This window comes from Aulonocara sp. 'chitande type north' Nkhata Bay, linkage group LG15, assembly GCF_057382095.1.
Source record: "Aulonocara sp. 'chitande type north' Nkhata Bay isolate Kocher_YH1m ecotype deep benthic linkage group LG15, A_spYH_male_GT1.1, whole genome shotgun sequence".
Taxonomy (NCBI): Eukaryota; Metazoa; Chordata; class Actinopteri; order Cichliformes; family Cichlidae; genus Aulonocara; species Aulonocara sp. 'chitande type north' Nkhata Bay.
The window spans coordinates 8,321,792-8,346,920 of record NC_141358.1 but is presented as its reverse complement, the minus strand read 5'-3'; the positions used below and the strand labels follow the sequence as shown (position 1 = coordinate 8,346,920).

At 39.7% G+C, this 25,129-nt stretch overlaps 1 protein-coding gene across 1 annotated transcript in view; it reads right to left on the bottom strand.

Annotated features, from left to right (window-relative positions):
* Window positions 1-25,129, bottom strand: part of nbas (NBAS subunit of NRZ tethering complex) — a 182,729-nt gene that overhangs the window by 9,642 nt on the left and 147,958 nt on the right. The window contains exons 50-52 of the mRNA XM_086263811.1: window positions 17,369-17,508; window positions 8,677-8,824; window positions 3,450-3,584 (exon numbers count right to left, since the gene is read on the bottom strand). Of these exons, the coding sequence (XP_086119937.1) occupies window positions 3,450-3,584; window positions 8,677-8,824; window positions 17,369-17,508 (423 nt within the window). The remainder of the gene's footprint in view (window positions 1-3,449; window positions 3,585-8,676; window positions 8,825-17,368; window positions 17,509-25,129) is intronic.

The window sequence follows — 25,129 nt, the reverse complement described above, 5'->3', positions numbered from 1 at the left end:
TGCCGACATGCAGACTTTACTTTTTTTTCCCCCCAAACTTTGCAGGTGTTGTAATTTCTCCCACAGGCTCAGAGTGTCGATGCAGAGTTGCTCTGCAATATCCTGAAGTGTAAAGGGAGGACGTCCGCTGGAGACGGCCAGTGCCAACATTCAATCTTGCACTTGCTAACAATCAAATTAAATGAAAAAGCTCACGCTGTGGTAACTAACCATGTGGACAGTTTACAATTTAACCCTGCTGTGCTTCAGCTCCAGTAATATATATTTTCCGGTCACTATGAATTATTCACAAACCTAATAAATGTTATTGGAACTTCTTGGCATTAAACAAGCAAGCATTTAAAAACTGTTAACAGCATGTTACAAGGATAATGTAGATTACAAAGATAATTCCTTCTGAAGGCCCAAGTTGCATTTTTACAAGTAACTTTTCAGATGTTTTAAAAAGATACACCAAAACCAAAATGTTGAATATTTTGCTGTATAGCTGGATATTTTAAACCCTTGGCAGATCAAAAGCAAATCTATCTGCATGGATAGAAACTATTTGCAGTACTTTATGTGAGATTTTTCTCCCCATTAAACGAAGGAAACACTTCATGCTCAGAAAGTTTTGAATTTGCAAATAATTTAAGCTTTACAGTGATTCACTTAGTTAAATCAGTAGTTTCTGAATGGATTGGTACTTATGTAGTGCTTTTCTACACAACTTGAGCACTAAAAGCGCCCTGTACTACATGTCTCATTTATACAAGCACGTTATTCTAAGCCTAAGTGCTTTTTAGCTCAAATCACACACACACACACACACACACACACACACACACACACACACACACACACACACACACACACACACACACACGCACACGCACAAGTATTTTGCCCAAGACTGCCTCAACATTAAGATTCAAACCACTGACCTTCTGATTAATGTACAGCCTCCACTTCCTTAACCTCATGACAGCTAGCACTGACCAGTTGAGAATAAACATTTTTTCCTTACAACTGCTGGTCGTATCACGTCCAATATGGTGGGCAGCTCTCAGCGTGTGCACGATGTCACACGAGAGCTTAAGTTCGTTTATTCAATTACTGTAACCTAATGGAAATTATGAGTTTCGAGTTAAGATTTTAAATACAGTCAATGAGGAGCGCTGGTACTGAATCAGACTGATTGTTTCATTATGCCCAAAGCCTAAACATACTAGACTTGCACACAACGTCCTTTTTGCAAAATTCTGTTTTTTGCAATAGCATTTGTGTGAACACAACCTTCAAAGCAAGTTTAAGTAATCAGAAGCAATGCACTTGAAAACATGTAGAAATCAAAACAAGTCCTACATACACACACACACAGAAATACTCACACACTTGAAGGGATGCACAAAGGCACTAGGCACATGCAGACAATGAGCAGCGAGCAGCGTGGAGCCAACACACTATCAGATGTATTAGATGTAAGATAATTTTTCTGTGTCTGTGATGATGTTATCTCTAGATGAACACTGTTCTGTGCCGCTCCGAACATGCCCCCGTTCATTCAGCTTTTACTTGGCAGACGTAAGATTATTTCTCAAAGCAGCGACACGCCACCAGTCTTCCTCCATTCATATATCCCTTCTCTAACTCTACCTGATTTATCTTTTCTGTCTTTCCCGCGTGCTATCTACTGTAGCCCGGGTCCCTTTTCAACGTTACAATTTATACATTTGCTGTCCTTGTAATTTCCATTCTCATCCCATTTCTCTGTCTCGACACCCGTTCCTGCTCCATTTGACTTTCTCTTCCCACATCTAAATCACAAATCCTTTCTCTCACCACTTCCAGCAACCCTAACTTTCCTCAGTTCCGCTGTCTTATTCACTGAGGTTTAAGAGCAGGTGTTCCAATATAGCAGCTTGATCGTTTGATTTAATGGAGGCTCTGTCAGTTAATAGTGTGGCTTTCTCTTATCTGATCCAGGAACAAAGAGAAGGTCTGCTGGGTCTGAGAAGCCCACTTTGTGACAATTGCTTATCTGATTGAAGAAACAGTGGAGAGCGACCTGCGCAGTCTTGAACGATTATGCTCTTATCTGACGGTGGCCTCCCAAAACTAGAGGACAAGTTGGCAAGTAGAGAAATTGGGTTTGTAAGGATGTTGAAATTATTTAGCAGAACTTAATTTAAACTGTGGGAAAGAGGATGTTCAGACAACAGACCAGACCTTTTTCCATTATCTTCTTTTCAGCATGCAGTGTCTCTGGATTCTCAGTCAGTCACACTTTTTTGGTCAAAAGGCAAACCTTAAGGCTCCAAAAACACAATGGGTAACACTAGTTTTTTTTCTAAAGCGCAAGCCATAAAGGTTAATAAACAAATAATTCATATTACGCATTAACCTAATTTGATATTTAGATGCCTTTTTTAAGCCATTTATTAGGCAGACAGGGCTAAGACAGTTTGAGCTCTTCACCATTACTACACACTGAAAACTTTTGGGTTTTAACCTTTTAAAACCTAAACCATGAAATAACTGCCAGAAATCTTTAATTTTTTGATATTGGAGTGTTTGTTGAATGTAGAGGAATTTCTTTCATTTATGTATTATTCATATTATTTTATTGTATAATGCTTTGGTGCCACTGGGTTTAAGCATGTCTCAATGTCACACACCTTATTCATGCCATTGAACAGCCGGGTGATTGTATCTCAGGAAGTTTGGGGGAAGCATTCACACACAAAGAACCCAGGGTGGGGGGAAGTGCCTTTTGTCTCTTCAACCAATGTAAGACATTGCAAGGGAGTATGAACTTTCTTTGGGGGAAGACCAAAGGTGTGAAAACAGCTGTGTACAGCCTTTTGTTCCTGTAGGAAGTATTTAAACCCAGGGCCATGCCAGGAGAGACTGATCGACTGCCCCAGCGATGGCTTCTCTCACCAAGCTTGGGTTTTTGTTCTTGTTTTGATTAAAAGATGTTAGCGATCGCTCACCGTTTGTCTGCAGGCTTTATTGAATGGAAACTTCCACAACATTGAACCTTTAGACAAAATATATATGAAAATATATCAAACTTTAATCTGCATATATGAGTTTTAATTTGTATCACATTCGCTACATTAGCCATATTTTTGCAATTTAGTCATTGAAAATGTGTCATGCAAATTATATCATTTTTTGAGGGTAAAAAAAAGTCACACTGATTATGTAGAAGTCTCAAAACCACATGCATCAATTATGATATGCTTGGCTTTAAAGGGTTAACAGTTGATTAAAAAGAAGAAAAGAAATCTGGAACACCTCCTTGAGCTCCAGGAAGCCGTGAAGCACTTTTTCTTTTTACATTTTACAATTTTAAAGGATAAGTGACAACAAAAATGTCACCAGCCAATCTGCAGTTCATAAAGCAAACTCCTTTGTGTCTCCATTTGAACACAAACTCTCCAGACTATTACAATGACACTTACTGTGCTCATGCCGTTGATCTGATCAAGAGTCAGCTGAAGCAGTTGCTCGTCACTGCTTTCAGACATCAGTTTCAGTGCCGGCTGCAGGAGGCTTGGCTGATTTTGGAGCAGCAGGGTAGCTATGTGTCTAATACACTGAAAAAAAAGAGAGAGAAAGACAGATTTGGGAGGGGGTAAGATGAATTGATAAATGTGCAAATGAATGGATGAAAGGCAGAGGGTGAACGACAAAAGCGAAGGCAGAGATGAGAATAGCACAAGGCAATCAGGGGACAGAGTCAAAATGAGGAAGGGAGAAGAAAAGAGGGAAGCAGAAACAGAGAGAACAGTGAAGGTTAATCGATGTGCATATAATGTAGAGGCACCTAATACTTTTAAAAAGGTTTACACACAAACACATGCACACGCCAGACACACAGTCCCATCCAGTAATGTACGGATATCACAATGCAATCTGACTCCCCCATGCTCTGCCGGTTTCATTCCAGCAGATTCAAATTAAAGCTGCTCAGAACAGAGTAAAAGGCCTCCCCCACCTCCCACGCCCCATCCCACACTAATATTAGACAGGCTGGCAGACACTAGCCTATTCACACTGAATAGCATTAGTGCTAAACTAATATCACAGTCAGCTGGCCCTAGACATACAGAATGGCATTTGGCTTAGCAGTTGCATGGTGCTCAGCAGGGCATGAATAGCATTAGGAGCTGTTAGATATCAATGGGAGGCTAGTGCATATAGTACACTGCAGAGAGCACTGAGCTGATGCTAACACATTGCTGTGGGTTACATGCTTAATACCTTTAGCCTCCTGTATTTAGATATTGGTTAAAATGATGGCACTGCAGCGTGTTTCTACTGAGCGTGAACAAGCTAAATATAATAATGGTGACAAAAGATGAACTGATGTTTAGGAGCCATACTAATTTTAAAATAGTAAGTGATGAAAACAAAGATCATGCACCTTTCAGAGTCCCATGTTAGTGCTTATCTTCTATCACTGGAATACTTTTACATATAAATTAAACACAACAGCACATGAAGTAATGTAGGAGCATAAAGTGGAATACAAATGCCCATACAACCCAGAGCACTATGAATTGTAAATAAACAACAACAAAACAGCTTCATGAAATAATTGGCAAACACTTAAAACCCAAAACGTAAAAATATAACAAAGACGACACGTCAAATGTTAAAAACCTGAACACACAACTAAAAAAAAAAAATTGATTCATGTTGAATTTGATGCCAGAAATATGTTTTAAAAAAACTATGGATAACAGTCAATTGGAAAACTTGTGTACTGCTTAAGTAAATAATTAGATAAATCCATTTTAAAAAGACAGGGCAGAGGCGCTCACGACTAATTAGGTTAATTAGAAACAAGTAAGTGACGCGACTGAGTATAAAAAACATCCCACACACATTCAAATCTTTGAGATTTAAAGATGTGGAGGAGTTACCTACTCTGTGAAAGAAAAAAAATACAAATAATTTAAAAATAATTAGAATAATAATTCTTGAAAATAGCTTGATAGTGCTATTACTGAAGGTGCTGTACACATTGTGATTAAAAGATTCAGAGAATCCAGAGAAATCTCTGTACCCAAAGGCTGAAAACCAATTATGAAACCGATATTTTGGGCCCCTCGGGCAGCACTGCACTAAAAACAGATTCTGTAATGGAAATCACTGCTTGGGGTCACAAACTCTTTTTAAAACCAGTGAACACAGTTTATCAGTTTACCACAAGTGCAAAAATAAACCTGCATCCTCTGGACTGAAACAGAGAACGGCTGGTTTTGTATCTGGCAGTTCAAAAGATGGTAATGGGGTTCATTAGTGCTTATGGTATGGCTAACTTTAATATCTGTGAAGGCACCATTAAAGTCTCATCCTACTGACCCTCTGGGTCCATGCGTGCCCCAGAGGGATAGTTTTTGTTAAACCTTATAGGTGGGTCCAAGTTTTTGACTTTTGCCACTCAATTTGTTCCTAATGACGCCACACCATTGTTTTCCATTTGTCCTTTGATAAGTGCTTTTTAAAAATGTTAAGGAGTGAGAGTGGGATTGACAGACAGATTGGTCTCGGCAGTGATAAGGACACTGTTGTGGTGAAGAGGGAGCAGAGCGTGAAAGCGAAGCCGTCGATTTACTGGTCGATCTACGCTCCTACCCTCACCCTACGGTTTGTCGGGAGCTCTGTGTATTGACTAAAAGAATAAAATGACAGATACAAGTGGCAGAAATGAGTTTACTGTGAAGCGTGTTCGTGCTCAGCCCTGGAGACAGGGCAAGGAGCATTGGAGGAGCTACTCCTACACATCAAAAGGAGTCAGCTGAGGTGGTTTGGGTATCTGACCAAGATGCCTCCTGGGCGCCTCCCAGGTGAGATCTTTTGAACATGTATAGAAAACTGCGGGGTAAACTCGGGACACGCTGCCTGGATCTGTGTTTACTTCAGTTATTTTCTGTGGGGTTCAAAATTACCCTGATTGGTTTCATCATATTTGAGTATGGGTTTTCTGGTTTTCTTTGTTTCTTTTTATTTATTATTTCTGTCTGTTTTGTGCTTTTTACACAGAAACTACCACATGTAATTGATTGGTAATAACTTTGAAATTGACACATTATTACGTTCTTGTTTCTTCCTTGTTACCCTGCTATTACCACTTTATTACCAAGCTCTATTTCGACATTGTTACGCCCAGTTTTGGGGCCCTTATTATCCAATTACATACATTTCAGGGTAATATTACTCAACTGTAACCACTGTTACTACCATATATTACTTGGATATTACATGGTTATTACTTTGGTAATTGTATAATAATAACTTACCATGCTACAAGCTTGTTTCCCACTTATTACACTACTATTACCCCTTTATTATTGAGCTTTAATAGAAAGTGCTACCAATAATAATTACATAACTGATATTGCTTTGCAATTATATTTGCTTCTTGCAGTAAATTATTCTTAAGGTTACAGCAATTAGTCTGTGTATGTGAAATACGTCAGTAGGAGGGTTGATGTTGCTGTACCGTCTACATATACTGCCTTTCAGATGTTCTTGCTTGTTTCAGCAAGACACTCCCATACATACTTCTGCAGCTGTGAATTCAAAAAGCCGCAAGTGCTGAAATGGCCTGTCTGCAATCCAGGTCTTTCAAGCACTGACAACATTTGGCACACTTTGAAGCTGAATAAAAATAATATGACAAAAGAAGCCTGATCTGTTAAGAAGAGAACTCCCACAGCAAGCAAGAATGGGAGCAAAAAAGTTCACTTTCAACACTACAATAGTATCCTCAGTTTCCAAATGCTTTTTATGTGTTATTAAAAGAAAAGATGATGCAACGCAGTGGTAAACATGCCCTTGTTTAACTGGAGCGAAAGGTGTTGCTGGCATTAAATAAAAAATGAATTTTCTTTTGCTGTTATTTTCATTTTATGCAGAGGCCCTAGACATACAGAATGGCATTTGGCTTAGCAGTTGCATGGTGCTCAGCAGGGCATGAATAGCATTAGGAGCTGTTAGATATCAATGGGAGGCTAGTGCATATAGTACACTGCAGAGAGCACTGAGCTGATGCTAACACATTGCTGTGGGTTACATGCTTAATACCTTTAGCCTCCTGTATTTAGATATTGGTTAAAATGATGGCACTGCAGCGTGTTTCTACTGAGCGTGAACAAGCTAAATATAATAATGGTGACAAAAGATGAACTGATGTTTAGGAGCCATACTAATTTTAAAATAGTAAGTGATGAAAACAAAGATCATGCACCTTTCAGAGTCCCATGTTAGTGCTCATCTTCTATCACTGGAATACTTTTACATATAAATTAAACACAACAGCACATGAAGTAATGTAGGAGCATAAAGTGGAATACAAATGCCCATACAACCCAGAGCACTATGAATTGTAAATAAACAACAACAAAACAGCTTCATGAAATAATTGGCAAACACTTAAAACCCAAAACGTAAAAATATAACAAAGACGACACGTCAAATGTTAAAAACCTGAACACACAACTAAAAAAAAAAAATTGATTCATGTTGAATTTGATGCCAGAAATATGTTTTAAAAAAACTATGGATAACAGTCAATTGGAAAACTTGTGTACTGCTTAAGTAAATAATTAGATAAATCCATTTTAAAAAGACAGGGCAGAGGCGCTCACGACTAATTAGGTTAATTAGAAACAAGTAAGTGACGCGACTGAGTATAAAAAACATCCCACACACATTCAAATCTTTGAGATTTAAAGATGTGGAGGAGTTACCTACTCTGTGAAAGAAAAAAAATACAAATAATTTAAAAATAATTAGAATAATAATTCTTGAAAATAGCTTGATAGTGCTATTACTGAAGGTGCTGTACACATTGTGATTAAAAGATTCAGAGAATCCAGAGAAATCTCTGTACCCAAAGGCTGAAAACCAATTATGAAACCGATATTTTGGGCCCCTCGGGCAGCACTGCACTAAAAACAGATTCTGTAATGGAAATCACTGCTTGGGGTCACAAACTCTTTTTAAAACCAGTGAACACAGTTTATCAGTTTACCACAAGTGCAAAAATAAACCTGCATCCTCTGGACTGAAACAGAGAACGGCTGGTTTTGTATCTGGCAGTTCAAAAGATGGTAATGGGGTTCATTAGTATGGAACGCCAGGACTGCCATAATGAATTAATTAAATACACCATTAAATAATTAATTAAAATTGGAATTAATTAATTAAATAAATAGTTATGATATATGTAATTAATTAATTATTGACACATTTAATTAATTATTTACGTATTTCACATTTTAATTAATTATTGACACATTTAATTAATTAATTATTGACACATTTAATTAATTAATTATTGACACATTTAATTAATTATTTAATGATATATTTATTTATTTCATTTTGGCAGTCCTGGCGCCTGGCTCTCATCATGAAATAATTTTATCTGTCAGCCTCACCCATCAAACTCAGGGGGCGGGGTTAACACTGATCGAGTCAAAACCATTGCTTTGGCCTGGTGGTACAGGTGAGTAAGAGGACTCTTATGCAGTACTTTGGTGAATGTATTTCCATATCAATTTAATTTTGCTGAAATAAATAAAGATTTACTGCTTTAACACACTTTCAAGTTTACTGCAACAAAGAAAAGGCTAGACGTTCACAAACAAAAAATACAGAGTATTATCTGATTACCTGCACAGGGAGCTTGTGTTTGCTGTTATAGAGAGATCTCACCATGGTGACAACCTGCTGACCCAGGTCTGTTTTGACCTCTGATCCCTTGCAGCGGGTCAGTAAGGCTGAGGTTAGCACCACCCAGGGGTTATGCTCTGACTCTGCCCTGCAGACAAGAGAGAAACAAAGACTTACAAATGTGTGTCTGTGTGTAGAGTTGTGTTGAGCTTCTTTGTCCTCTCTGATTGACATAAAGAGGAAATGCACTGGTAAACAGTACACAGGGAAAACAGCTGCCTTTGATGGTGTCTTTATGTCAAGAAAAGTTGGAAAAGAACAAAAGTGCAACATGTAAAATTACTCTAATGCTTTTCATCCATTCCTATGTACATACCCCCATGTGACCAAATGGTAATACTGTGAGACAGCAACTGGCAGATGATCACTGCGTATACACCAAAGTGTACAAAAATGCGCAAAAATAACAGCATCAACTTCCATTCAAATCTCAGGCTGTTAAGAAAGCAGAGAAGGTGATCAAGAAGCCTAAAGTTAAACAAATTCATTCCAACACTAACATCTAAGTACATATTCTCGTGCAATTAATATTAAACACCTGCACGCTATATTTTCCCTCACCTCTGTGTTAATGCCAGTGACACACTATTTACACAATCTTTCATTAGCTCTTAAGACCTTTGCTAGCACCTCTAGAGCACATGCGCGCCCTCAGCCAAAGCCGGCAAACACCGGTGTAACCTTCATGGATCTTTATCAATACACGGGGGCATGGAAGACGAAAATCAAAAACCATGGAACAACTCATTATCGGTTTAAATATGCCACGACTGATGCATTGACCCTGTTGAAGTAATTAATTTTATTACTATTACCCTTAGCATGGCACAGAGTCATATTAGTGCCTCTGTAACTGCCAACAGTTATTAATTTTAGTGGCTGCGGAGGTTGTAGTCTAATGCAAAACCAAAGCCTCATTATATCTGCATCAGGCTACACGAGGGGAATCAAAGCACATTTCTGAGTCCTGGTGAGGTTGTAAATATTAATACAATGTATGGAGAAAAATAAATAAATTCTGAACTTGTTAGAAAAGTAGAGGCACTTCGAGTGCTTCGAAAATACATGTTGACACGCCAGTGCTGCTGGAAGTTGTGTATGTGATTAAAATGACAAGCAGTGCATTAAATATTGAGGGGAGAGCAAAGGAAGAGGAGATCATGAGGAATCTGATATGAATATGCGCTTTGTATCAAATGATAATGTTTTGCATTCGGACCGATCTTTGGTCGTATGATGGGAAGCAGAAACTCTAGAGTCAGATTAGGAGGTTAAGCATTTTCTTAAGTAGGCTTGTGAGTGTGTGAGCATCTCTGCAAAAGAACCGAGTGTCAGCGAACGATGGAAAGGCCCGTCAAAATAAAGAGACAGAGCGCGATAAAGAGACAGCAGGGAGAACAGCAGGGCTCCTGTGTCTGTCTGTTAGCTGAAGAGGCAGCTCTCCATCCCACTTCCGGGGTGTCTTGTCCAGACGAGCTGCTTCACCTTTGGATGATACGGCCATGGGAACAAACAGAATCCGCTTGTGCTGCTGGCACGCTACTGCTTCCTGTGCTTTTCCAGGGGACAGGAAGGTACTGCTGCATGCGACTTTTTGAGCGTCTGTGTGCTCGCCAAATCTGTCAAAGGGTGCAGTGTGAGTCACAGCCAGCCTCCATTCGTGCTTTGAATCATGACTCAGTTTATGCGGACAGACTAAAGGAGAAGCTTTTCAGATGCAACACTCAGTATGGCTCCCAAAACAGCCTCTTATGGTCTCACTGAAGCAAATCCTCATACTGGCACACACACACACACACACACACACACACACACACACCATGGCACACTTCCATCCCGACCAGGATTAAGTGCTGAGTCAGACGAGTAGTTAAGGTTAACCATGTGTTCTGCACAGAGATAAAGTCCTCATGCAGTCAGCATCTAAAATGAGGCGTTTGAAGGTTAAGCTATTCTGAGTTTTGTGTTCCAAATTATGAGCTCCACGTGTAGCCATCACTGCACCAAAAAGAAAGAAAGAACAAAATATGCAGAGCAGATGTGGCTCTGAGCAGAATTTCGGGCTTGGAGTAAGTACATTACAGCGCAGTTGCTGTTTATTCATGTTGTAGCAAATTAACAAAGTATGGATGCCAAAACAAATGAGAAAAAACAAAAAGACATATGTACAGGCTGATTTTACGCTCACATTTGAATGTACAAGACAGATGCAACAAGACAACAGATAAAACAGTCTGTGGTTAAAACAAATGATTATAGCTGACTGTCCCAGAGGTCCGACTGTAGCTATCAGGCTCACAAAAGCAGTGGAGTTTCATTGGAAATTGGGGTGACCTTGAAGCAGCAGAGTTGAACAAACCCCTAATCTCTTCTAGTGCTTAACCTGCCGCTTGTTTTTAACGCGACTGAGCATAAACAGATAATCATCAAACATCTGAATTAATTCACTGGATCCATTCAATCTTGAACAACAATGGGCTTACGTGCCTAATTTCCACAGTCCTCCAGCTGTGGTGGAAATGAAAGCTTTTACTCTTATTTCGCTGAAACATTTGTCATAACTGGGGTTATGACACTTCCCAAGTTTAAACTGAAGACTGACCATATCGTAGCGTGCGTGATACCGGTATAAATTTTTTGTGTAATTAAATTGTTTCATATTAAAATATTAATGATATAGCTTCGCCGTGCGAGCACAACAACAAGACAAGCATGTTTAAGAGTGAGAGCCGTGTCAGCCTCCAATGATGATTTAGTAAAAAGGGAGCTACTTCAACAACCTCTAAAGTAGAATGCTTAGGCAACACTTGTACAATATGCAAGAAAACTGCTCGCTTTACAGCTAAAAACATCAAGTTCGTTTTACTAGTTGAGGCAAAAACAAACTGTTGGGTACAACCAGGTTATGAAGGCACGTGAAGCATTAATACTAGCAGCCCAGAAGTCAAAAATGGACCAAGCTGAGTATCGCTGGAGCACGTGTTAGCTGCATTTTATATGATAGAAGGAGCAAATGCTGAATGGAAATGACTGATGTCGTTACATGGAGAAAATGAGGGCTATAAACTGTCATGGCTGACGAGGCAAGCTGTGTGGAGGTGAGGTAAGGACCCAAATGCAGGCCGAGGTTGTGATGAGAGCGAGCTGAGTGGAGAACACAACAGGAGCGGAGATGACATATGCAGAAACTAAGGAAACTCTAAACTGGGAAAACTAATGAAACTGAACTGAAACCTGAATGCACAGAAGGAGAAACTCACAGAGGTTACACAGGGAGACAACACAGAGAAACTTGGGGGAGACAACACAGACGAAGCAGCAGCAAGCAGAAGAAAACACAGGGCTTATATACACAGTGGAGTAATCAGGGAATAGGAGACAGGAGGGAAACACAGCTGGGAGAAATCAGGGCTAACGAGACTAGGGAAGCAAAGCCAGACACATTCACATAAGACAAGGACCTTCAAAGTAAAACAGGAAATATAACAGGTATGCACAGACACAAGCTTAACACTAAGACATCAGACATGGCAACAGGGAGGAAACACGGAGACGTGGGACCAGGGCAGGCACAGTCACACAGAACAGAAGGAGCTCAAAATACAAAAACTGAGAAAAAGAATTACTAGAACAGAACCAAAAATATTAACAGTGACAACCCTAAATACCAAATAATCAAGAAATGAAATGAAACAGCTACAAAACACTGGGTCACTCACCCAGGACCATGACATAAACAACCTGTATAAAAGCTCTATCCAAGATAAAGCATCCTGGTTACTTTACTTATTTTTACTTTTAAACTAAAGTATTAAGCATGCTACTTATGCGCTTACATTTGTCACTGTATATAAGGCTGTGTCACTAATGTGATACTATAATCCTGCTGCTACTCTACTGGCACCTTGAGTCAATAGATTTAATTCAATTCAATTCAATTTTATTTATATAGCGCCAAATCACAACATAAGTCATCTCAAGGCGCTTCATAGATACAGAGAAAAACCCAAAAATCATATGACCCCCTATGAGCAAGCACTTTGGCAACAGTGGGAAGGAAAAACTCCCTTTTAACAGGAAGAAACCTCCGGCAGAACCAGGCTCAGGGAGGGGCGGCCATCTGCTGCGACCGGTTGGGGTGAGAGAAGGAAGACAGGATAAAAGACATGCTGTGGAAGAGAGACAGAGGTTAATAACAGATATGATTCAATGCAGAGAGGTCTGTTAATACATAGTGAGTGAGAAAGGTGACTGGAAAGGAAAAACTCAATGCATCATAGGAATCCCCCGGCAGCCTATGTCTATTGCAGCATAACTAAGGGAGGTCCAGCCCTAACTATATGCTTTAGCAAAAAGGAAAGTTTTAACCCTAATCTTGAAAGTAGAGATAGTGTCTGTCTCCTGAATCCAAACTGGAAGCTGGTTCCACAGAAGAGGGGCCTGAAAACTGAAGGCTCTCCCTCCCATTCTACTTTTAAATACTCTAGGAACAACAAGTGGCCCTGCAGAGCGAGAGCGAAGTGCTCTAATAGGGTGATATGGTACTACAAGGTCATTAAGATAAGATGGGGCCTGATTATTTAAGACCTTGTATGTGAGAAGTAATAAATGCATGAACTAGTTTTTCACTTTTAGTTAACTGTGAAGGCGCAGTTGGACTGATCCTACACACACTTATAAAATATACACACATTTATAAATAAAGTTTCAAGTTATCACAAGTGTATTACAACTACTGCAAAAGAACCTTGCTTTGATTGAGCTGGAAGGATAAAATCCAAGGAACATTAACCAGTTTGTCTCTGTGGTCCTCAGAGAACGGCTCGCTTTTAATTGAGAACAATGGAGCAGGGGAAGAGCAATCACATCATTAGGGTTTATTGATAATATAGCCAACCCTTACTGTGGCTCATAAGACATCAGCTGGTGCAAGAAGGACAGAGCCCGAGGCTCTGTGATTTCCGAGTCTAAAAGTCTATGTACACAGCATCTAGGAGATAAAAGGCACCGCCAGCTCTTAGTAAAATGCAAAGGCAGTCCATAGAAGTTGCCCATTAAAATGTCCGTGTCCTCATGTGTTCCCATTTCCCAAAGCAACAAATCTAATAAAGAAACTACATTTTAAAAAGTGTCTATGGGTGTTTGTGAAGCAACAAAACACACAGAATCACTCACTTTAAGTGGCTGCTTTGACCCAAAGCAGAGAAACAGCACTTATATTTTTAACTTTAAATTCACTGAAGATGCTGAGAGGGCACCAGCAGAGAGAGGCGACAAAAATGAGAGAAAATTAATTGACACCATATGAGCCGCGACACTAATAGTATTCTCCACACAGTCAGCATCAATGGGATATTTTAATTACTACCTCCAAACCACAGACAATGAAATATTTACATGTTTGAGTTTAAATTCAGTACATATGAACGTGTGAATAATAAGGCTAACAACATGGCATTGTGAGAAATCCCATACCACGCATCATGTATGGAATATGAATACTATTGTCAACACATTATAACTCCACTAATTAGTCCATTCACGTGCCTTCCTAAGAGTCATATTGCCTTCTGGAGACATGTTACCATGGTAACTCAACCTTATTTAATATGTAGCAAGTAATGATGAACAAATTGAAAAGACGTATGTATTGCCATGAAGCACCATATATTTAAACACTTAAAAGGAAGAGTTACTCCACCCAGCACCATTATATGCTACACTAATACACTGCATTATTGGATATTTATGTTTTATATTTATAAAATATTTTCCTAGAAATTGCCTCTTTGGTATTTCTGGGCACATAGTGATATTTCAGATATAATTACAAACAGGGGGAAATAAACTTTCACACAGTACTGTGCAAAAGTCTCGACCCACTCACTTCTTGCTTCTTTATATTTTACTAGAAAATTGAGAATTAGGTGCAGTTATGTGCTCACACATAAAAGACAATTTCAGTTGATAATTTTGGATTGTCTGTTCATCCCTTGAATGATCAGCAGGTTAAATGGCTTAACTATATAAAAACACCCAGCACGCCCCTGCGGGCGGTTTATCCTTCAAGCTCGGGTCCTCTACCAGAGGCCTGGGAGCTTGAGGGTCCTGCGCAGTATCTTAGCTGTTCCCAGGACTGCGCTCTTCTGGACAGAGATCTCCGATGTTGTTCCCGGGATCTGCTGGAGCCACTCGCCTAGCTTGGGAGTCACCGCACCTAGTGCTCCGATTACCACGGGGACCACCATTACCTTCACCCTCCACATCCTCTCGAGCTCTTCTCTGAGCCCTTGGTATTTCTCCAGCTTCTCGTGTTCCTTCTTCCTGATATTGCTGTCATTCGGAACCGCTACATCGATCACTACGGCCGTCTTCTTCTGTTTGTCTACCACCACTATGTCCGGTTGGTTAGCCACCACCATTTTGTCCGTCTGTATCTGGAAGTCCCACAGGATCTTAGCTCGGTCATTCTCCACCACCCTTGGGGGCATCTCCCATTTTGACCTCGGGACTTCCAGGTTATACTCGGCACAGATGTTCCTGTACACTATGCCGGCCACTTGGTTATGGCATTCCATGTATGCCTTGCCTGCTAGCATCTTGCACCCTGCTGTTATGTGCTGGATTGTCTCTGGGGCATCTTTACACAGCCTGCACCTGGGGTCTTGCCTGGTGTGATAGACCCCAGCCTCTATGGATCTTGTGCTCAGAGCTTGTTCTTGTGCTGCCATGATTAGTGCCTCTGTGCTGTCTTTCAGTCCAGCTTTGTCCAGCCACTGGTAGGATTTCTGGATATCAGCCACCTCCTCTATCTGCCGGTGGTACATACCGTGCAGGGGCCTGTCCTTCCATGATGGTTCCTCGTCTCCCTCCTCTTTCTTGGGTTTCTGCTGCCTGAGGTATTCACTGAGCACTCGGTCAGTTGGGGCCATCTTCCCAATGTATTCTTGGATGTTCGTTGTCTCATCCTGGACTGTGGTGCTGACACTCACCAGTCCCCGGCCCCCTTCCTTCCGCTTAGCGTACAGCCTCAGGGTGCTGGACTTGGGGTGAAACCCTCCATGCATGGTAAGGAGCTTTCTTGTCTTTATGTCAGTGGCTTCTATCTCCTCCTTTGGCCAGCCTATTACCCCAGCAGGGTACCTGATCACGGGCAGGGCGTAGGTGTTGATGGCCCGGATCTTGTTCTTACCATTCAGCTGACTCCTCAGGACTTGCCTGACCCTCTGCAGGTACTTGGTGGTTGCAGCTTTTCTAGCGGCCTCTTCATGGTTCCCATTTGCCTGCGGGATCCCCAAGTACTTGTAACTGTCCTCTATGTCTGCAATGTTGCCTTCTGGTAGTTCAATCCCCTCAGTTCTGACTACCTTCTGACTACCTTCCCTCTCTTTGTTACCATCCGGCTACACTTCTCCAGTCCGAACGACATTCCAATGTCATTGCTGTATAGCCTGGTAGTGTGGATCAGTGAATCGATGTCTCGTTCACTCTTGGCATACAGCTTGATGTCATCCATGTACAGGAGGTGGCTGACAACTGCTTCGTTCCGTAGTCGGTATCCGTAGCCGGTATCCGTAGCCAGTCTTGTTAATGATCTCACTGAGGGGGTTCAGGCCTATGCAGAACAGCAGTGGGGACAGAGCATCTCCTTGGTAGATCCCGCACCTGATGGTGACTTGTGCTATGGGCTTGGAGTTAGCCTCTAGTGTTGTACGCCACATCCCCATTGAGTTCCTGATGAAGGCTCTTAGGGTCCCATTGATCTTGTACAATTCTAGGCATTCCAGTATCCAGCTGTGGGGCATTGAGTCATAGGCCTTCTTGTAATCAATCCAGGCAGTGCACAGGTTGGTCAGTCTGGTCTTGCAGTCTCGGCTGATTGTTCTGTCTACCAGTAGCTGGTGTTTTGCGCCTCTGGTATTCTTGCCAATCCCTTTCTGTGTCCCGCTCATGTATTGACCCATGTGCCTGGGTATGTATGTATGTATATATATATATATATATATATATATATATTTAAAAAAATAAAAACATTCTTTTGAAAATTGTCAGGTGCATGGACTGGACTGAGAATGTGTGGATAAAGAGCCAACATCCAAAGAAAAGCTCCAAACTTTCTGAAGAACTTCAGAAAACCTAGAGAAATACTGCTCAGGACCACATTAAAATCATAAGAAAGTCTGGCAACTAGGAAGAAAAATATAAAGAAATTAGATACAAGATTTTTGCAAAACACGAATACAGCCTTAAAAACTATAAAAACGCTTAAAAAACATTTAAAAAGTATGTAACAACCACAATAGATGTGCTCAAAAAAATACTTTGAGGCTTTTTTCTTTTCTTGCTGACAGTTAATTCTGCTCTGTCTCATATTCAGTCCACTGAACTTTAGACAAGAGCCAACAGCAGAGCTCACATAGTTTACTGGAAGGATGCGCAGCTAGCCTGGCTCTGTCAAAGATAAGGTTCAGCATATAAGTCTTCACTACTCCACAGCTGTTTTTAAACACTTACAATACTTAACTTTTTTTTTAAACTGATAATCAGTCTTTATAGAAGCCATGACAGCACTGTCCTGTTAAATCATCACTGTTAAATCATTAACACGAAATAAGATGGACGTTTGTCTTACACTTCCTCTTTCATCATAGGTGGCCATGCTTGGAGGAGAAGAATGAGCAACTGAAAGTCTTCCCACTTCTGCGCCGCTTCCAACAGCTCCTGGAAAAGGCTGTATCGTTTTTCTTCATTCTCCACATCCTCTATCTGGATCTGAGAAAAAGGTAAAAAGAGAAACCGGGTTGTGAGGAAGGCAAATCAATTTGGAATGAAAACAAAATGGTAGCTACGAGAACATTGACTGCAAGCTTTACCCAGGACACTGAACATCGAGCATGCCTGTTTCTGTTAAAATTCTGCCTTATGTGTGTCGTTGATGATAAACATAACAGCGAATGCCAGCATCATCCACTGAGACGCTCATCTTAGTCATCGGGTACGCGGGCTATTTCCACTACACACCATACGCAAAAATGGATAGAGCCCATTTCATTGATTTCAAATTAAGAAAGCTCTCAACAAACTTGACAACATAATGATTTCACTAAAGATTGCGGGCATGATATTCCTGCCAAAGCAAGATGCGAATGAACTGCACAGTCACACGCAGTCAATCTAGAGCTCCATCAAAGCTACAAAGCCAGCAAATGGAAAGAATAAGGCTTTTAAGAGTAATGGCACATTTCATTGTTATTTTCCAAAAGAAAAAAAAAAAAAAAAAAAGTCACCTGTGGCCAACTTTATTTGAAAAAAGAAAAAACGACTGAGGGGAAAGAATGTGAGAAAAGAGAATGAAAAGGAATGAGGGAGGGATAATATGGAAGAAATGAGAGGAGGAGGAGAGGGAGGAGGAGGGGGAGAGGAGGGAAAGTAATTAATTTTCTTCTCAAAGGTTGGCTTCTAGTTGTGATTTAACAGTTCAGAGAGCGGCTGATTTCTGAGGGGAAAACTATGACCTGCCAAAGCAAGGCTGCTGCAAGACAGGCTGTGTCACACACACAAACACATGTACGCACACACATGCATCACTAGCAGCCAGACTCGGGGAACGGTGTCAGCCTTGGTGGAGCGCTCACATTTATACGACTGGATTTGTATTCTATTCCTAGCGATACTTTACTTGTATAATGGTTTTAAATCCATGCACACAGCACAGATCCCACTCGTTTATTGGCTGACATCTAGCTCTAAAGCACTCATATACAGCCAAGGGGGGGAAAAAAATGAACCCAGAATCATTCGAAAATATGTTTCAATGGAAAAATCAACCTCAAAAATATACAGAAACATATTTTTACTGCACAATGCTGTTATAAACAGCAAAAGTCGTGGCAATCGACTAAAGTTCTTCTGAGACATGTTATAAATGTCTAATCATGCACTAAACCACTGGCAGCATAACAGATACACGCCCAGTGTTGTAGTCAATTGCCTTGTGATGGAGGATGGAGCAATAAATGAGTAAAGCTTAAGCTCTGGACCTTCTGGAAATGGAGGTCACTTGGGAAACAGAAATGGAATCTTAACTACCTGTAAAAAGCTCTCACTGCAATCTAAAGCTCTCAAATCCATCCCTGAATGTAAACCGCAACCCAGAGCTTGTTCATCATTATTACTGCTTTAATGCATTATGAATACTGAACATTTTCTAACTATTGATGCCTTTTTAAAGTTTTATGGACACATTTATTCATTATCTATGTAAATTCAAGGGTATGTGAGACCTTGGGATTCCCCGATAATATTCTGATTATATGTTCCCCCTGGAATGGAAAAATGATAAACGGTGAGTGCACCCAGATGCATCCAAATAGAAACTCTTTCGCATACAAAAGGCTATCAGATTGCATCGTCTCACTTGCCCACTCACACACACGTCAAAACTCACCTACAGTTGTCCCCCAAATTAACTCTGTCAATTACTTTGTGGCTCTGAGGCTTTTATTTTCTTAACAAGGAAGGATGTCAATTAATTATGCCTAGTGATTAAAACCAACATTTCCTCTGTGGCGTTGTACAATGAACAGAGTGCAGGAGGGCAAACGGAAGAGGGAGGGGGGAGTGAAACTGTTAGCAGATGCCATGAAATATATTAGCGAGGGAAATAAACCAATGTAAATATGATGTACATCAAAATCTCTTTACTATTTAAAAACTGTTTAGCACTGTCAGATACTTTCAATCTGCGTTCCACGTCTTCCCACCCTTTGCCCATCCTAATATTGATGCTTTTAGACAGCAAGGCAACATAGCATGTGATAATTAAGACCCTACATGGAGCAAAGCAGCCGGAGCCCTATTGTGTTTGTTCTGATTATTCTTCCCCTTATTACCATGCAGCGAAGCCTCGAGGATCCTTGTCCTTGTTCCAAATTATATTTATTCTTCTTTGCCAAAGGTGTTGCACCAAAATACTGTAATGCCTGGAAACAGTAATTCATCAGGTGTGCTCAAAATAAAGCATTTTAATTACCCGCAGGTAGCTCTGTAATAATCAAGTTTATGTTTTTTGACAATTATTTAAAACCAGCTTGCCTGCAGTGAAAATTCTTTCGTCACTCTTTTCTTTTGCTTTCAAAAATAGCACATTTTGCTAATTCCTCCCAGATTTTCTTCAGAATTAGTTTCCTAAATCTCTGTAGCCCCCGCGTTACTCACCCTAAATCTGACTCTGACTCATTTGCAGGCTTTTATGAGATGTGTACTACTAAGCAAGTTTTAAATAGCCAGACTTTCTTTGTGTTAGCTGGCCTGGCAAAACCTAAAATCTCAGTCAGAGATAAAACGAATCACGACACTGGTTATCAAGCTGTCTTTGTCAACCCAAGCTATCTGCTTCAGTTAAACGGGACATTTGACTTGTCAGCTCTATTTTTTGGCAAAAAACTGACCAATCAACTGCAACCTACTTTAGTCACTGTCATAAAAAAAATTTAAAAGGTGAAGACATTGTAAAGTTTTGTAATCTCTGGTCTATTAGGTTTAATTTCATCTGTATAAAATAGATCTGATATATAGGATGAATATGAAAATATAATTTCTGGATCAAATAAACTTGAATTCTGCTGTGGACCAACTTTACAGTATGCCTCTTTAAGCTGCGGCTCACCATGTTGCAAGAATAAAACATATTCTCTCAGTAGAGAATGAAAAATCAAAGTAGTCATTGAAATGTGTGTTTTTTTTAAAGATGTGATTTTAAACAGAAATTCTAAACATAACCTGCTTTAGACTAGGTTTACTCGTCATAAGTTAAAAAGGGTAAACTTCGTGATACTGTCTTTAACCTCAACATACTTGTTAATACAATAATCTTGCGTTGTTGTGCACCCCTCTCATCTTAAGTTGTTCAGAGAATATGTCGGACGTTTTCATATTTATAAGTCACGTATCAAATCACAGCCCACAGCCAAACTCAAACCGCAATTACAAATCAATGCTGAGATTTTTTTGTTTTATTTCATCAAAGATTTTGACCAAATTAGTTGCCATGTGAAACTAATAAACATATTGTGTTTTTTGCAGATGTGAGGTGGTGTGTGGATCTGTGTCATTCCCAGTGGTGGAGTTGTAAATCTCCTGTGTGCATACAAAGGCTGCAAATACCCACACACCACATTCCTACTATCTAAAAAGTCTTTTTTTTTTTTTAATGTAAATTTTTTTTTTTTTTTTTAAATCAAGCACTGATCTCCTGTATGGATAACAACATCTGTAAAGTAACTATTTTTTTTATTTTTTTTCCCCCTCAAGACAGAACCAATCATAGCACAGCAACAGCAGGTCAGGCATTGATTTTTCCATCCTAAGTACTGTGTATGTGGCTTTAGTAAGCGTGATAAAAGAAAAGCACGGGGAATGGCCTTAATGTTGTGTTTATCAGGTGTCACATAAGTGGGAATCATTACTATGTTCATAGAACTACCTCAGTGCTGCAGAAACAATGGTTTATTTTTAAAGCCAAGGAAAACATAAAGTGCTATAGGTTATCAGGAAAAAATACCATACCATATCCACTGTGCAATATTTCTCTATTGTGTGAAAATAAAACAAATCAACCGAAAACAGCAGCTTTAACCAGCAGTGCTTGAAAAAGCTTTAGTTGTTTAGCAATAAAGAAGAGGCAGCAAAAGACACTTTAGGCAGTAAAACGTATGTTAGAAATGGTATGGATTGCTCTTTTTTAATTTCTTTTAAATAATCACATGGAAATACTATATATTACAGATAAGGTGTAGAAAAAATTTCTACCACACATTTCCCTTAAAACCAAATTGAGTAAGTGTGGAAAAAAACAGAAATTAAGACTTCAGTTCTTGTAAACCACTTGCAGCCGCTCCCACCGAGAGATCAGCAAACAATATGATATGCCATAATACCGACAGAGAGAAATGGTTGCAGAGGGTGAAAGTACAAACTGCGTGTAATTTTAAGTATAAAAAACCAATTCTTTTCTGCTGGCACAGCCAACGCTGCTGTTAAATTATGACAACAGCATGCTAAACTGCTCGCCCACTGTGCCTGGAGGTAGCCACGGTGCTAACAAAAAGATATACATGAACATAGAGAACAAGAAGAAAGCATGGAAATGAAGAAAGCAGACAGGGGGAGGTGGAAGTAAATGAAACATGACAATGAGCAGTTACCAGTAGCTGGTTTATTACCCTCTGTCAGCCTTTTCAGCAGGATGAAGAACTGAAACTGCTTGTGTGTGTCTTGATATGCAATTGCAATGGGACACTGCAAAATGCCCATCTCCATCTACTAATGTTTGCTATGAAGTTTCAAGACAAATCATTGATTTAGAAACACTTTGTACAAAACGCTAAAAACTGAAACAGAAACAATGAGGCTCTTTTTTAAAATGATTATGATTTCGAAGCCAGCATGTTTAAAAAAAAGTAGGGACAGGGAGATAGAAATGAGGCGTTCACCAACATCTGAAAAACTGCGGGAATGGCAGTAATATTCAGGTCCCCAGGATAACACAGTCTCTATTAATAACACACACTATCTGTATTGGAAATCGTGACTTGGCTCTGGAAACCCAGACAGAAACACTGTAAGCGAAAATACAAATATGCTAAATCACTAACATGCAAAGGGAAAAACCTATATAAAATATAGCCACAAATTCTGCTGCCTTCTGACCTTCTGCCTGAGTGTATTTAACGTTGCATAACAGTAAACAATGATGGATAAATCAAAAATCTGGAATTCTTTTTGCAAATCTTCAAATTGTGTCTTGTAGAACCACCCTATGATCAAGTAGCTCGTAGAACCACCTTTAGCAGCAATAACGAAGTGATCATCTTCTGTATGACTTCTTCAGTCTGTCACATCATTGTGGAGGATATTAGGCCCACACATTTTTTTTCTTTTTCAGCTCAGCCATTCGATTTTAGATTTACTGCTCTGCTTGGGATCATTATCCTGTTGCATGACCCAGTTTGGGCCAATCTTTAACTGTGGGACAGAAAACCTCAAACTTTACTCTAGAATACTCTGGCACAGGCAAGTCAGTGACTGCAAGGTCCTCACGTGCAGCTGCTGAAAAAACAAAAAACCCCAAACAAATCATGAGCCTGCATCTCCGAGCTCAGCAGTTGGTATGAGGTGTTTGTGCTGTGCTTGGTTTGACATTTCTTCTCATCTGTCCAAAGGACATTTTTAACATTTTTTCTAATTGTATTGTCATAAACTTTAAACTTTAAAATGATAAGTAAGGGCTGTATAATATATGAGACGTTCCTTTTTTGGAAGCAGTTAGGGTTTATTTAGTTGTTCACATGACTTATCAGTATAACTGAAAGTTTAAAAGTCTGCATTGTTTTACAAGAAGAATATCTGACACATTATGAAATGAAGACAAAACAGCCAAGGAGAGCCTTACATATCAACATGCTGCACTGCTGAGTGGTAAAATTCCTGCTTTAAGGGAGATGGGAAAAACATTTTCCTTTCAAATCTACAGCAGTCTCCTCTTGGTCTCGTCTAAAAGCTTACACAGCATTACATGAGTTAGAAAGATTGACTGAAATGTCATACCTTGTAAATCTTCCTAAAGCTGAAAAAAAAACTGCTTTCACCTTTTTGAAAAAGACTAACAGTAATCAGAGTTGGTTGTAGTTTGCCAAAAACAGTGTTGTGTAGTCCAAAAGGTTCTCGCTTTGCAAATTGAAAAATTGCAATGCATTCTAACTCTGCTATCAGCATATGATAATAAAATAGGAGGGGAAAAAAGACAGGAAGAGTGCCAGTGTGTGAGAAAGAGATAGGACCACATCAATAGCAAAGCAAAAAAAAGATTGTCAGAAACCTCATGGGCAAAAACACATACAGTTCTCAGAGGATAGAAATGGAGATGAAGTATAAAAGACCACAGCAGACGAGTCCAGATGACGTTTACTGCTTTAGAAAGAGAAACTATATATGTATGCGAGTGTGTTTGAGGGGGTAGACAGATGAAAGAGTTACTTGCATGAGACTGCTTTCACTCCATTAATGGGGAGACACACACAAAACACAATGAGGACCATGCAAACATGCACGCAGAGAAGAAGCAAAGAAACAAAGCTCCATAAACGCCTGTGAAACAGTTTTCACCATATGTCACAGTCTTTCCTTAAGCTATAAGATCCCACTAAATAAATATTCCAGCATCAAAGTGTTCAGCTGTGGTCTGTTAAATATGCACGGCTTTCATCACACTTGAAGGTAATACTGTAGATAATTTTAGAACGAATACCCTAAATGCTGAACAATAATTCTTCAGGGGTAAACATAATATTCCAATGAAATGAGCCCCATATGCCGTCTTCAGTACATTTTATCATTTTACAATTTATGGCATCCTTTTAAATGAACTGAACAAATCTATAATAGCTTGTTGTTGGTTAAGTGACTAAGAGGACTTAGTTCAGTACACATAAAACTAAAGAAATATTCCTTTATTAAAAGGCTTATATTTAAATCAACTTGAACAAATTGTAAAAAACTTTCATTTTTCAAGCATGAAAATACACAAGCAAAAATACCATTATTAACACTATTATTGCAGGTCACAGCACCAACCTGAGCAGGGTTTTATGGGTTAAAGTTTTTGTCTTATATACTGTTAAAGTAAATTTTTATGCTTTGACATGTTAGCTAATGTATTTCATATGTCAGCATACAAAACAACACTAAAAGAAATGGTCTATAGGTACTCAAAGCATAAAAGTTAAGCAAAGGACTGCCTTTCCTTGAAAAACCTGCCTTCTACCCATTTTATTGAGGACTGTCAACATCCACCCTAAAAGCAGTGTACAGTGCAACATAGATGTTTAAGGGCACGACAAGGTTTGAGGTAATTACTAAGTGCCTGACAGGTACGGCATAACATTTATTACAGTTTGCAAACATACCGCTGTTGCTTGAGCATGAAGCTATGAAGCTATGTTAGAGTATAGTGGGTGCCAAGGCTTGAAGAACTGCCTCTCCTCTTGTTACGACCCAGAGACATAATTGGCAATGCATTATTTGCACCTGAGGTTGACAGTATGTTTTCTCCCTCCCTCCCTGCCTACATGTTCTAATGCGAGTGACTAGAGACTGATGGTCCATACATTAAATTGACCACCTGGCTATGCCAGCTTAGGGCCTATGCCACTCACTTATGTTTCTGACGCCCAACCAGGCCATGCTATGCCATACCAAGCTTAGTGTTAATGTTTGTGCTTTCAGGTGAGCTGGTTAAGAGTTACTAGACTCTTTTTTTTTTTAGTGCATAATCTAAATATCTTCAAAAAGTTGCACAAGCTACAGAGCAGAGGAACCTTCTTTTTTGGTATTC